Source organism: Acanthochromis polyacanthus, chromosome 10 (assembly GCF_021347895.1).
Source record: "Acanthochromis polyacanthus isolate Apoly-LR-REF ecotype Palm Island chromosome 10, KAUST_Apoly_ChrSc, whole genome shotgun sequence".
NCBI classification, from domain to species: Eukaryota; Metazoa; Chordata; class Actinopteri; family Pomacentridae; genus Acanthochromis; species Acanthochromis polyacanthus.
Genome location: NC_067122.1, coordinates 15,947,998 through 15,962,173, shown reverse-complemented (window position 1 = coordinate 15,962,173; position 14,176 = coordinate 15,947,998). Strand labels below are relative to the sequence as shown.

General features: G+C 38.7%; 1 protein-coding gene across 1 annotated transcript; it reads right to left on the bottom strand.

The window, feature by feature from the left end:
- Window positions 1-819: 819 nt before the first annotated feature.
- Window positions 820-4,010, bottom strand: cdx4 (caudal type homeobox 4). The gene is made up of 3 exons (XM_022196655.2): window positions 3,575-4,010; window positions 2,076-2,221; window positions 820-1,053 (listed from the first exon to the last, which is right to left on the bottom strand). The coding sequence occupies exons 1-3, from the start codon at window positions 4,008-4,010 to the stop codon at window positions 820-822; spliced, it is 816 nt and encodes a 271-aa protein (XP_022052347.1).
- Window positions 4,011-14,176: the final 10,166 nt, after the last annotated feature.

The window sequence follows — 14,176 nt, the reverse complement described above, 5'->3', positions numbered from 1 at the left end:
GAAACTAACACAACATATATTAACTTGGGAGAGCAATAGTGTACAGTTAGAGGTCCTTTTATACCGTTGAAGTAAAAATCCAAACATAAAGGGCATTTTTGAGAATCTTAAAGGAGTATTTATTTCAAATTTATCACAACACTTATCTTTGTACGGTCATTTCTGAAAAAATATTACTGAATTTGTGACTTACAACAACCCACAGCCTGACTGGTCCTGGAATCAACCAGATGAAGAATACTGCTTTAATGCATTTTAGTCTGCACAGCACAATGTGCTGCAACATTTTTATGCAAATATGCTCCCACCCTGCAAAATAAAATGCAATGCAAATGCAAAAAAAGCATTTTATTTACATTTTAAAAGTTGCCATGAAACGACCTCTCTACTCGTTTCTCTAACAGCTGCTCTTTGCACAAAGTTGTGCTTAAAAACATGAAACTGATTTGTCTGGTCCAGTGTCACAGAGCTGCATAAGATCCAGTGTAAAAGCTCCACCGGATGTCCCTGAGATTTCATTTTATCTCATACAAAAAACAACAAAAAAAACACAACAGGATATTTATATCTTATTAACTCACAAACACTTTAAAGCTTTTAAGTTTGAAACACGTCGATTTTTTTTCCCTCTTTCGTAAACCTCACATTAATTAGAACTATTCTATAAAAAGCAATATTTGAAGAGCCTCCAGCATTTCGTAGCGATAAATCAAAAGTTTCTCCGCAGCTTTTGTGCTTCAGGACGTGAGTTCAGGTCCTCTGGCTGCCGTCAGGTGTCGGAGTGCTCAGTTATGATGAGAGATGGTCCGGATGTGAGCCTCACTGAGTCACAGTCACCTGCTGTATGTTCCTGATAGACGGCAGCGTGTTCATCCCCTGAGGAGGGTACAGAGATCCGTGGATGTCTGTGGGGCTGAGGGAGCCCGGCACCGGCAGAGGACTCACCGAGCCCGGGTCGCTGTGCACGGAGCCGCCGCTGCCGTCAGACTGACCCATCTTCTTCTTGATCAGCTTCCTCTCCTTTGCTCGGCGGTTCTGGAACCAGATTTTCACCTGAAAGGAGCAGAAAATAACGCAATTAAATCAACATTTTCCTGGCTAACTGCTTCCACTGTCCATATTACATGACCCTTAATAATCAGCTTTAATCTGTCCATTATTTGTGTGCACTTTATTCAGCTTTTCTGTTTTATTTGCAAATTGTCATTTTAAAGCACTGTGAAACACGATAAGGTGCTTAATATATGAATTCAACACGACATGAAAAACACAACCTAATATAAGAAGACAAGAAAGATCTCCATTATTTTCAATAATAATTCATTTTTAAAAAGTAAGTCTGCAAATAAATAGGCCATGTGAAGACATGCAAAAATATTTACTCTACAATAATATATTTTTTGATTGGAGTCATTGTTCTACCATAGTTTAACCCTCTATTTTTTCCATGGGCCTTAAAAGCAATTTTTAAATTAATTAAATTAAAAGAAACACATTCATATAAAACGAAAACTGTATGAACAGAAAATAAATAAACAAGTGCATGTTTTTGAATTGCTTCATGATTCATAAATTCAAAAATGTAAAACAATTGAACAACCTCACAATTTGTGCTTTTTAAAATATCAGCAAGCTGACTGGCAATAAAATACTTTTGTGTTCCCAAATCTACCTATGTAAACATCCTGATTCAGTTATTAAAAGCTACAAATGTTGCATATTTTTAATTGTATCTAAATGTACTGTAAATTTATAGCAAACATACACATAAAAATATACATTTTAGTAGCATCCAATGTAAATACAGTCACATTTTACATGCATGATAACACTGACCTAGTTATATATATATATATATATATATATATATATATATATATATATATATATATATATATATATATATATATATATATATATATATATGACCATTTTGAAGTATTTAACATTTATGTGGTATTTGGTGAATACCCAAATTATGGGCTGTATTATGTATCCTAACTGAATTTAACCATTTCTGAATGGAAGAGAACAGGCAGAAAATAATAAAGACTATTTTCCTGAAGCAGACATACCTGTCTTTCCGACAGACCCAGGTTGACAGCCAGTTCAGATTTCCTCCTGATGGTGATGTATCTGTTGAAATGAAACTCTTTCTCCAGCTCCAGCCTCTGGTGGTCTGTGTACACTACCCTGTATTTCTCCTTCGTTCTTGTTTTACCTACAAAGGTGACAAATGAACAAAAACAACAAGTCATGAAGGGTTCAGTTGTGCGTTTTAGGATCATTTGTTTGCATCCAGATTGGTTGAACTGGAAGGTTTCCACAGAGCAGCTGCATGCCAGGACCGGTCTATCTGCACCCAATATCTTTACAAGCCGTATCTCTAATCCACATCTGTGTGTCTTTTCCACAGAAACGTAAATTGAGCTTTCTGATCTCGCTTTGATGACAGTTGTAGTACAGTTACTTTTAAAACAGCCACGAGTCAGATCCTCCACTGGTTAAAAAGAAACAAGACAGGAGACAAAGACCAAACTGTAGATTTAATATAGACTACTGTGCGTAAAACACCCGCAGACAGCCTGCAGAGCATTTCAAAATAGCTGGATTTAGGAATTTTATAAGAATGTTATGACAGTGCTTGTCAAAGTTTTGTATTTGAACGCTTGAAAATACATCTATGATAATAAGAAGGCATATAAAATGAACAACGGACTCTGGTAAATTCGGTTAAATGCGTTTAAATGAGTGTTATATTCAAAGACAAAATATTGCTTATTCGATTTAAAATACAAGCTGCTGAAGAGTTAGAGTACGCAGAACTCCACGTTTGAGATATTAGCTGTGAAAAACGTCACTCATTCCGGCAATATAACTCTTGGAGAGGAAGGGAGGCTGGCGCATATCAAAGTGAAGAGGTGTTAAAAGCTAAGGCCGCTGCCTGGATATGACGGATAGCACTAGAAACACCAAACAATGTCACAGGGAAGTCGAGCTCACATCTCCAAGAATAATGACATTAGCATCACAACTGGGCCTGGCGCCGATTCCTCACACCTTTCTTAAAATTTCAACCACAGCAGAGAATACAGTGGCCCTCAGTAACCAGCAGGTATCAGAATTATGAGGTATGGGAGCAATTTATGGACACACGTGCTTGATTCTTTCAGAGTCTGCTGTAATTAATTAATATTCTTTTTACATGGAAGTTCAATCGATTGCAGATAATGAACATTATCATCCTAATACTATTTTGTTTTCATTTTTGTCCAAATGTAAGCAACTCGAATAATACAAATGTCACAGAACCAGACTTTCCATCTTTTTTTCCATTTCTGTCCATTTTTATGCACCTTTTACGTTTTAAATCTTTCCAACAGTCCTTTAAAACGAGCTTCGGTTAAGTAAATTCGATCGGAGCATTTGTTTTAGACGAAAACGAACTGTCCATGTGTGCGTAAAATCCCCAACAGGCGCGCAAAACTGTAGCTTTCTCGACAAGACCCGCGTTCGTCCCTCAACCCATCGAACTACATTATTTTCGACACAGTGTTAAAGATGGTGAGCTCACCGGTGGAAGATGATTGAGCGGTTTTACTCATCCACTGGTATGAATTTCGTCTTTCTCTCTCAGGAGAAAGTTGTGAGCCGGTAACGTTGTCCGGTGGCGGCTGTAAGCCCGCAGATCCCGGAGGATGCATGTGAGTGTACTCAGAGGAACAGTAAGGAACCTGTCCAGGAGAGGAACTGTTCATGGGTGTGGGGATAGCGTTAGGGGGTCCCAGACTATATGCACCCCAGTCCTCTCGTGGTGCTCCATAAGAGGGTCCCCAACTCCCCGCAGACTGTGCGTGCGTATCCATGTTTGGCACATGATGGTATCCTGTAAAGTCGGGGTACTGTGGTGTAGAAACAAAATTCTGTGGAGGCAGATTGATGCTGGATCTTCTCACTGGCCCTTGGTGATACATGCCGCTTTCTTTATCCAGTAGATATCCAACATACATGACTTGTAGGGGGAAAAAATGAAATGTGGCTAAAACAGCAAAGGGGTGATGCAGCCTTTCTCAAGGCGACATTTTTGCCTTGAAACTGTTCAACACAATCCTTCTGCTGTTTATAGTCCAAATGCGTTCCCAAAGAGAAATAAGACGTAGTTCCAGTCTGTCTCCACTCTCACATGATGTGTCTCTGTTGACAAGAGACTAACTGTATACTAAGGCCTGCCTGACGTCAGCCAGCTCCTCAACTCTTGGAGATTTGCATCCAAATGAGAGCGACCATCGCTGCAGGCCCAGCTGTCCCCTCGCGCCTGTCCTGTAGCGCGTCATCACCTGACAGTGGGCCTATCCTGGACATGAGTTCTTCCCTCCATGAATAAATTAACACCAAGGACCTTTCAGCTGCACAAGCTGCACGACCCGGCAATAAACAGAGGCAACACGTCCACAAACGCATCAAGTCAAAAAAAGGCCCGTGTGTTATTGCGCACTGATATATTTGATCTAGTTCCAAAAGCTCACTTTCTAGTAGCAGTTCATGGAACTAAACCTCATATTTTATGGGAACAATGGCAGAACATTAAGCTGCTGATTGTTTCATCTTTTCAAGTCAAACCCATAATATCCGAAACAAAGCTAAGATTGATGTGGATTTCAAAACTGTTACCGTGGGAACCCAGCAGTTTTCCAACCACGCTTCACGTGTAAATCCGAGTTTATTTGTTAAGATATTCACTTGCAAACGAGGTGCAAAGTATGAGAGATTTTTTCTTGAAGCAAGCCGGACCTTTCGTATTCCGTGTTCACACCTCAAGGTCACACTTCACAGCTAATTCCGGTTACAAGGAAACTCCAACAACCCCCTCTGAGACAAACAGCGGCCTGCGACACATCAGTCCCTGCTGACGCCTGAAATTACAGTGAATTTATTTCTCTGTAACTTTATTTGAAGCTGATTTGATGCTGCAGCACATAATGTTTCAGAGAATTAACTTTATAAAATAAAAACTTCATGCAGCTTCAGGCGAAAATCCGAGCTGTACTCTTGTGTGTCTGGCAAACTCTGATGGTAGTCTTTTGAGCATCTATTTAGTGACCACAAAATATTCATAAGACTAATCGAGCTGCTTCTGGACATTCCACACCCTCTGAGCCACAGTGTCTGATTTGCACACAGAGCTACCTCCTGACTGTCAGTCTGTGCTTTAAGAAATCATCCAAGAATTTAAGTGTTTACTTGCTTTCCTGCCTTTTTGGCAGCAGAGTTGTATAGTGTGGAGCTGCATCGTGTTGAAGCGAGAGAGGATAGTCACTGACATTACAAAGGCATAAATAACTACATTTGTCTCCTTTAACCTTCCCATTTTTATTCTATGAGATATACACTAGTAATTCTAATAATCAAAACCTATATGTGTTGATTACTTTTGGTTTTTCTGCATGCACAAAGAATCTGCAGTGAGCAGCCAGGTCCAGGCTTTTTGAAAGAAAAAGTGTTTTTTTTTTTTTTAGTTTTATCTGCATAATGTGCATTTTATTAATCAAACCCATTATCTGTCACGCATTTTCTACTTTATTACATCACTGGATTGTGTTGAATGCGCACTGAGGTGACTTTATTCTGTCCTGCAGTTTCAACAGGGTGTAGATGGATGTTTCAGACCCACTGATGCACTCTTGTGGATTGAACCCAGAACTGCAGCTGCTGTAAATAAACCTGATGTCTGCTGGAATTGGTTTGACCACTCAGCAGAATGTTAACCTCAAGAGGGCAGCCTCCACCATCAAACAGCATTAAATGATATGTAACGTTCTAGAAATGATGAAAAATGCAAAACCCAGGACAATATGTTCCTTTACAGGTTTGCAACTTTCAGTTCTATTGATTGTAGTTAGTAAACTGTTTTCCTGAGCCGTCCATCCTCAGATTATAGTGTTTTTTTTGTTTTGTTTTTTTAGATTTTTCTTTAACATTTTCATCAGACAAGTAGCAGCACATGTTAGGTCATAAGTTAAGCTGTAGGCTAAATATTCTGCAGATGTATTCAGTAACAGTTCTCAAACTGTGAAGCCAGAAATAGGCCACTTTAATAAAAGTGACCAGGGCCGGAGTGGGACTCATTTTCAGCCCTGGACTTTCATGCCTCAGACCGGCCCACTTTATATCACAACCTATTGCGATTAAAATCATATAATTCTAGTCTTGCATGTTAAGTTTACAATAGCGCACTGTTCTGCAAAGTCTTGTAATTCAGTGTGTTTTTTTTTTCTAAAATATTTTCAATTCAGTGCAAGTAAGGGTTGCTTCACATTGAGGATTTATTCCAACATGAGTGCACATCTCCAACATTCTTTGAAACAATATCAGAATCTATATTCTGTTCGAATAAGTGTTCAAGGATATCCAAACCTTAACAATTAAATAAAAGAAGAAATAAATATATTAAATTTAAAAAATAAAATAAAAGGTGTTGCACTTTCTAATAACACTGTCATCTCTTTTTCCTCTGCAAGGAAACAGTACCATTACAACTTAAATTTCACAAATATGAGAACATCAGTTAAAGGACTAATTTCCAACACTATTCTTTACATCACAATGTCCTTTATTGCAATTTTAAATATCAAGCAAATCAGTGTTCACAGATATCTAGTCCTCGTGAATAAAGAATAATTATTGCACTGTTGTCTGCAAGTTTGTTATTCACAGTATAACATAACTTTCTAATGAAATTTTGAAAAGGCTTTGATTTTCATTTTATACTTACAGTAACAAGAAAATAAAATCAGTAAGAAACAGAAACGAAAAAACGTCAGTTTTTCCATTTTCTGAGACCGGAAGTGATCATCAGCAAGTGTGGAGCCAAACAGAGTACAGTACATAGACTGTATATAATTTTTTTCGTTATTTTCCATGGTCAAAATGAGAGATCAGGTGGCCGATCTTAAAATAAATCAATATTGATTTTTTTTTTTTTATAGAGCGTTAAAGTTTTGCAAAGCCAGGGGGCGGGACTACTTTATTGACAGTCTGGTCTGGAATAACTGACAGTTCCTATGGAGGAGACATAGACTGTATATAAAGATATACAGTCTATGGAAGGAGGCAGCTGAGACTGTTCTCCTCGTTTGGATGAATTCAGAGCACCAGAACCTCTTCCACAAACAGTTTTTCTGCCTGTTGGCTTGTTTTAACCAGTTTTCTACCCTCGGCTGATTCTACCAGCAGACACTGAAAGGACTCTGATTGGTCGGTAAGTGTTTATTTTCGTCGCTTTATTGCACTTTATATGCAGCTGCAGTGTCCGGTATAATGTGTGCCATGCACTCCAAATGTTGGTCGAGTTCATTTCGGTGTGTGTTGACCAGAGAAGAAAGTTAGCATCCAGTAAATATTAGTTTTAATGTTAGCGGTGCTAGCTGTTCAGTCGTAGCCTAATTAAGCTAACGTAGCATTAAGCTAACGATGTTTGCGTTGTGTTTCATGGAAACAGCTGAAGTGTGTTGTGTCTAGGGATGTGCGGACTAGTCGTTTAATCGGTTAATTGTCGACTCATTTATTAAACGGTTAGTATTTTACTAGTCGGTTAAACGCTAGTGTGCCCCCCCACCGCACAGCCACGCTTCGCGGCCCCCGGTCCCGACCGTGCGCCACCATGCAGCTCTACGCTCGGCCGTGCGCCGCACACTCGTCCCGTCTGGGCTACCTGGTTGATCCTGCCAGTAGCATATGCTTGTCTCTTTTTTCAACCCCCGCTATCCCCCTCATCATTAGCGGTGTTTTGACCACTCCAGCTACACCCACCACGTCCCTTCCTGCCACCCCGAAGCAAAGCATCGGCTCCACTATGTGCTGCTTGGACTGTCATGGCGCACCGACCCGCTGCCGTTACGCACAGACGCAGCGGCACTTTCTGTCTCAGTGGACGACTGAACATCTTCATCAGAGGGTGAATGTTCCTCTTCAGAATATGAGTAAGCCATTACTTGACAAAGTACTTTGTCAGCGTTGACCAGACCTCTCGGTACGGTGAGTTTTCTCACTCTAAAATGTGCCGTCTTGCGCTCTGATACGCTCCGACGGCGAGTCTCATCTCCTCGGTTTTCAAACTCTGTAAACTCCAAAACTTTGCGTGAAAACACGCCCACAACTGATGCTCAGATTGAAGTTCCAGATGTCCGCCATCTCCTGGTGTACAGTACATGAGGTACACGAGGCAGTATATTTGAAGCTATGGCTTGTTATGTTCAGCAATGTTACTTGTGGCAATATTGCGACTTTGGCGCTTAAAGGGTTAAATTGCAAGTTCAATACTAATTTCCGAACCGACTAGTCGTTAATTTTATTGGCGACTAGTCGGTTCGGAAATTAGTCGAAATTCCCATCCCTAGTTGTGTCAGTGTAATGTCGTACATTTAGTTAATAAAACCGTCAGTGGAGACGCTGGTTCACATTAATGTAACGTTTAGAAAACCTAAATGTGATTAAAACAGAAAGGTTCACAACAAAAAACTAAAACAAAAAACATCACAATAATATGTCAATTAAAAAAGCCTATAGTATAGCAGGTCGCTCTAAAAACGTCATATTTTAACCTTTCATCCACAAAACGTTGTTATGTCCTGGTCGTCTGAAGTAGGTGAGGAGCAACACAAACACAGTCCAAACGCTGGTTTCCAGAGGGTTAGACAAGTATTTATTAGAAAAAGTAAGTTTCCAACTTCGGAGTTAGTGACAGAGCAGCGCATCCAGACTCAGTCTCATTTATGTAGAGATTAAACATCAGTGTCATTCATTGATGTTAAAGTGCAGATTTTAAAATGTTTGTTGCACATGCTTCTGACCAAACCAGTCCAGGTGGAAGATGATGTGAAGAGAAGCTCCAGAGGACGAATATCACACATTTACATTGGAAATAAATGTCCTTTAATTAGACATTGTCGTGCAAAAGTTGGATTTCCCTTTAATGATGTTCAAATCCTTGTTGAGTGTTTTGTTGATGTTGGTTTCTAAATGTTTTCTGACACTCGGCCCCAAAGATTAAAACCTTTTACGGCTCACAAGCTGCAACAATTCACACATTATCAACTATCTTTCTGACCAAACTAAGATAAAAAGTGAAAAACTGTCTGATTCCTGCATCATGAATGTAAATCTTTTTGTTTTTTATGAAACTGAATATATTTGGGTTTGACATTTTATAAACCAAAACAAGAAATGAATTTCTGGAGAAAACAATGAACAGATTAATAGACAAAGAAAATGTGTTTTCTGGCTGAATTCCTCCAGCATTAAAAGATACATACAATTTTAATTCAATTTTATTTCTATAATGTCAGTTACAGATCAAATTGTCTCAAGACGCTTTATTTTTATATTTTTTTGTCATATTTAAAATATGACAAAGTAAGAAATTTAAACCTCTTGACTAATCCAATTTATTATTTGGTTTATTAGAGACTAATCCACAATTAAAATAACTTTCTCCACTAAAACAAAAAAACATGAGGACAAATAGAAGGAACAGTTTTAAATCCTGCAGTCCCACGATGACAAGAATAAGGTTTCTCAACAAAAACTAAATCTGCTGGTGGATTCCATTAAATTCCAAATAAATGATCATAAAGTGTGATACTAAAAGTTTGTGGTGCTAAAAATCTCAAAGTAAAGATATCAAGTTGAACATCTGGATGGAGGCTGATAAAAGTTGACCTCCCTTCATTACTCTGGAGCCGACTCCATGGATTTTAGGGATGCTGGTTAAAGACCTGCTCTTCTAGTCGTTTTCCTTCTAGTCGCTGTAAAAAGTTACTCCATCCTCGCCGACTTCAACACCTCTTCATGACAAGTTCTTCTGCCTCTGACCTGGTGGAAACTCGGGAAAACCCGTCGAGGCTCGTATTGATTACTTTAAATTGCCCGTAGGTGTGAATGTGAGTGTGATTGTGTGTCTGTATGTGTAGCCCTGCGACAGACTGGCGACCTGTCCAGGGTGTCCCCTGCCTTCGCACGAGTCAGATGGGATAGGCTCCAGCACCCCCCGTAACCCTAGTGAGGATAAAGCGGTGTATAGAGAATGGATGGATGGATGTTTAGGGTCGCCGAGGAGCAACACAAAAACAGGACAAACGTTGGTTTCCAGGGGTTTAGGCAGCTATTTATTTGAAAGAATAAGTTTACAACAACACAACATGTCAGCAGAAAAATCACAAAGTCTGTCTTTAATTCAGCTGAAAATATTAGTTTTTCTCTTTTTTATTGACCAAACTTAGATGAAGAATAATTAAAGCTCTCATGTAGAAGTCCAACTTCTTTTGGATCCTTGTGAAGAGTTTAATCTTAGAGTTTGTAAAGCTGTTGAGTTTTTAGAGTCTCAATGATTGTTTTCAGGATTGTTTGAGTCCTGAAATAAAATTACAGTTGTGGATTTCTGTCATTTAGTCTGGACTAAAAAAATAACAGCAGCATAAATTTCAAACGTCATTATGAGGAGTCTGGATTGAGGTTTCTCACACTACTTCATTAAATGCATAATTACTGTACATACTAAAAATTCTAATTGGTTGAAATAAACCTTTTAGGTTTCAAAGATGATTTTGTTGGGTTGTGCACCAACTTAAAATTTTGTGGCATTTTTAAGCTCAAATTTCTGCGTAAGTTTATTTAAAGTTAAATTCAAGTTGTGGTTCCTCAAAAGAATTGTCTTGATAATTTCATATTTCTTCACCTTGGGTTCATAATTTTTAGTCCATTCCTCATGAATCAGCTTTAAGACTTGGTGTTTATGTTTCCAAACATTAACTAATGAAAATAGCTTTGATTGTAGAGGGGAAGCTAATCCTGCTAACTTAGTGTAGTTTGTTGGTTGAACATAGTTTCATTAGAAGTTGTCAAAGTTGTCAAAACGACTGATGCAAACTGTTGTATTAATTATTATTATTTTACTATTTTTTTGTTTGTTTTTGAGCGTAAACATGATATAGATTTTTAGAGTACTTTATGTAAGGGCCTAACAGTTCTTACTTTTTCATTTCCTCACGAGTTTCACTTCCCCACGTTGTTCTCTCTTTTACCTAAAACTGAGTTTCATGTTGAGAGGAAGCTTGTACTTGAAGTAATGAAGTGTCATCAGGTGATGCATATAAGCGACTCTGTGAGGGCTTTTGTTTGCGAAATCTCAAACAATGTGAAAGCAGGTCTGTACACAGCTGTCATACTGTGTCTAACCATTCTGTAGTTCAGTTTTAGAGCAGCTTCAGTCAGTATATCTCTGGATGACATAATGAATACAATCTACAACATGTTCAGAGTTACAGACTAAAGTGAACCCAGCAGAAATAAAACATTAACTGTATTTGAAATTTCTCTCCTTAAATAGTTTAATTTGTATACATTCTGATATTTCAGCAGGGTTTTTGAGAAAATATGTCCTGTTAAGGTCGAACATGTGTTCTGTATTTTGAATTCCATTCTTCATTTCTCAGTCGCTTGTCAATATTTGCAAAATCTTACCACTGTTTCCTTTTAATTCCTCTGGTCAAAGTACAGCTACACAGTGGATCAGTGGTTAGTGCTGCTGCTGGTTGACACCCCGGCCTGGGGTCTTTCTACATGGAGTTTCCATGTTCTCCCTGTGCATGCATGGATTTTCTCCGGGTTCTCTGGACTCCTCCCACACTTAATTGATAAATCTAAATTGTCCTTAGGTGTGATTGTGATTGTTTGTGTCTATATGTAGCCCTGTGACAGACTGGTGACCTGTCCAGGGTGTCTCCTACCTTCACCCTAAGTCAGCTGGAATAAACTACAGCCCCAGCAACTCTAATGAGGATCAAGCGGTGTATAGATAATGGATGGATGCTCTGTGTGTTTTCACTAGATGGTGCAGTTGAGTTACTTATAACTCATGATAGATAGATAGATAGATAGATAGATAGATAGATAGATAGATAGACTAATACATATATCAATGACAGCATCTTAAATACTACTGTGAGCATTCCTTAGCTTGAATATGTTCTCCTACAATAGTAGCTCTTCACTACAACACAGTGAATTTTTTTTTTTTAACAAAGGCCCATCAGAGGCAGATTGGTGATGCTGAGGCTTAAAAACAAGACTGATCAGTAAACCAGAGTTCTACATGTTATGTTGAATATGGCATGTTTTGATCATTTCATTAAACCCGCTAATCTGAAGCTCAAGTGCCTACCTAATGAAACTCAGGTGCTTAGTGACCTGTAGGTTCCTAAAAAGGTTTCTGGTGGGGGAATTCAAGGAGTGTCCTAAAGGAATTACTACATGTCTTCATGTAAATCCACGACTTAGACAAACAGCTTTGTCTGTTCTGGGATCAACATGTGGAACTCTTTAAGCGCAGAAATTCATCTGAATCCTGACTGAGATCATTTTAAACTGGAACTGTTACTAAACAGGGGTCAGTGAGTGAGTGATGCAGCCATGAATGATCTCCTGCTTCCTGTTTGAATGAGACTTCCATTGTTTGTATGTTGTATCTTGTAGTGTTCTGTCTGTATTTGCTTGATAAGTTCTGTGCTTTAATGTATGTAACGATCCATTTGTTGACTAAAAACAGCCACAGCAGCTGCTGAATGATTTCTTTAGGCATTTGGAAAATGAAGAAATGTCCAGTGTTTCCAATAACATCATCTGTTTACATCTTATTACTTCAGGTCTGCATAGGTTTCCCAAAACAAACATACATTTTCTCTGTGATAAGTCTGTTCCCAATCATAGACATGAAAATATAATATTTGGACACAGGACCTCGCTGTCAAAAGCTGCTGTGCTTTTTCCAAGTCAGCGACACCTGATTCCAGTGACCCACTGATAATATGAACTCTACTGACATCACACTCCTTCAAACGGCTCTTGCATTTCTGCATACATTGTTGAGTTTGTGTTTTGTAATTTTCCTCAGGCTCCAGTAAGGATGGACAATGCAAATGATCTTCAGCTGTAAATGTTGCTGTGGTGTGTGGCATCAAATAATCCCCAAATAAAAGTAAAAATGCATCTCAGTTCAGTAAAACCTATAGAGCGTGTAGAAAGTTTGACATGTTTCTGCCTCAAATCCAACTGTAACAATACCAACATTATATAAACATCATAAGCCCTAAAACAGTTGTTAAACATTAAAACAATGCTTTTATTATTGTGGTTTATGATTTACTGTCTCCTTGACTACATCCACTGTGGAGAACCCAACCTTCACATTGTAAATTATCTGATTGGTTTGATTAAAAAAGGCGATGATGATGATGATGCTAGAATCACCCCAGGATTTGCATTTGTGTATGAAAACGCAGATGATGAAGTCGACCGCTCTCCATTTCTTGCTCCGAGTGTCGGTAAATGCGTAAACACCGGCAGTACTTCACAGACAAAATGACAGGATTGCACACAACGCAACGAAAGCCGCATTTTTCCCTGAGCTCAGCACAGCGTCGATGCAGAAGGTGGTGTCGAAGCAGCCGAGGAATTCATTCATGTTTTTGAAGTGGCCACGGAGCCTCTCTGCAGGAAAGGAGGCAAAACAGGACCATCTGCTACTATTTTTAGACAAAGTGCTTGCGTGGTTGACACACACGCACCCATCCTGAGTTTGTCATCCGTAATGTAAAACATGTGTAAATCAGAACACCACAAACACCAGTCATGTTCAAATATTCGGGTTAATTTGTTCAGGAAACAGCAAAAATAGATGTTGGCAGAATAACGAAAAATGCTTTTGTTTACAAGTTGCGAAAGAAACTGCCAGTAAAACGGACTTAGTCAAGATTCACACAAGCGTAATCAGAGTATGAAAAGTAAAAGCTCTCAGTATAAAAAGTGGGTAAATTCAGAATGCAATAACCTGTAAGCAGCTCCTTTAGTTTTTGTATTTAAACATGGTTGTATAACACCATCTATTGCACTCTGTCAAATCCTAGCAGAATGTAAATGTCCTTTCCACCACCTGGTTGCTATATAACTAATGTAAGTTTGATAAGAAACCAAACAGATGTTGAGGATACATCTGGGAGTCTGTTGCCTGTTATTACAATTGCCAACAAATCCAAAAAGCATGTTTCTGAAATGCATTTAAAAGGAATTTCTGAACTGAGGTTGAATGATTTGTTACATTCATACTTGCATAGATGTTTATTTT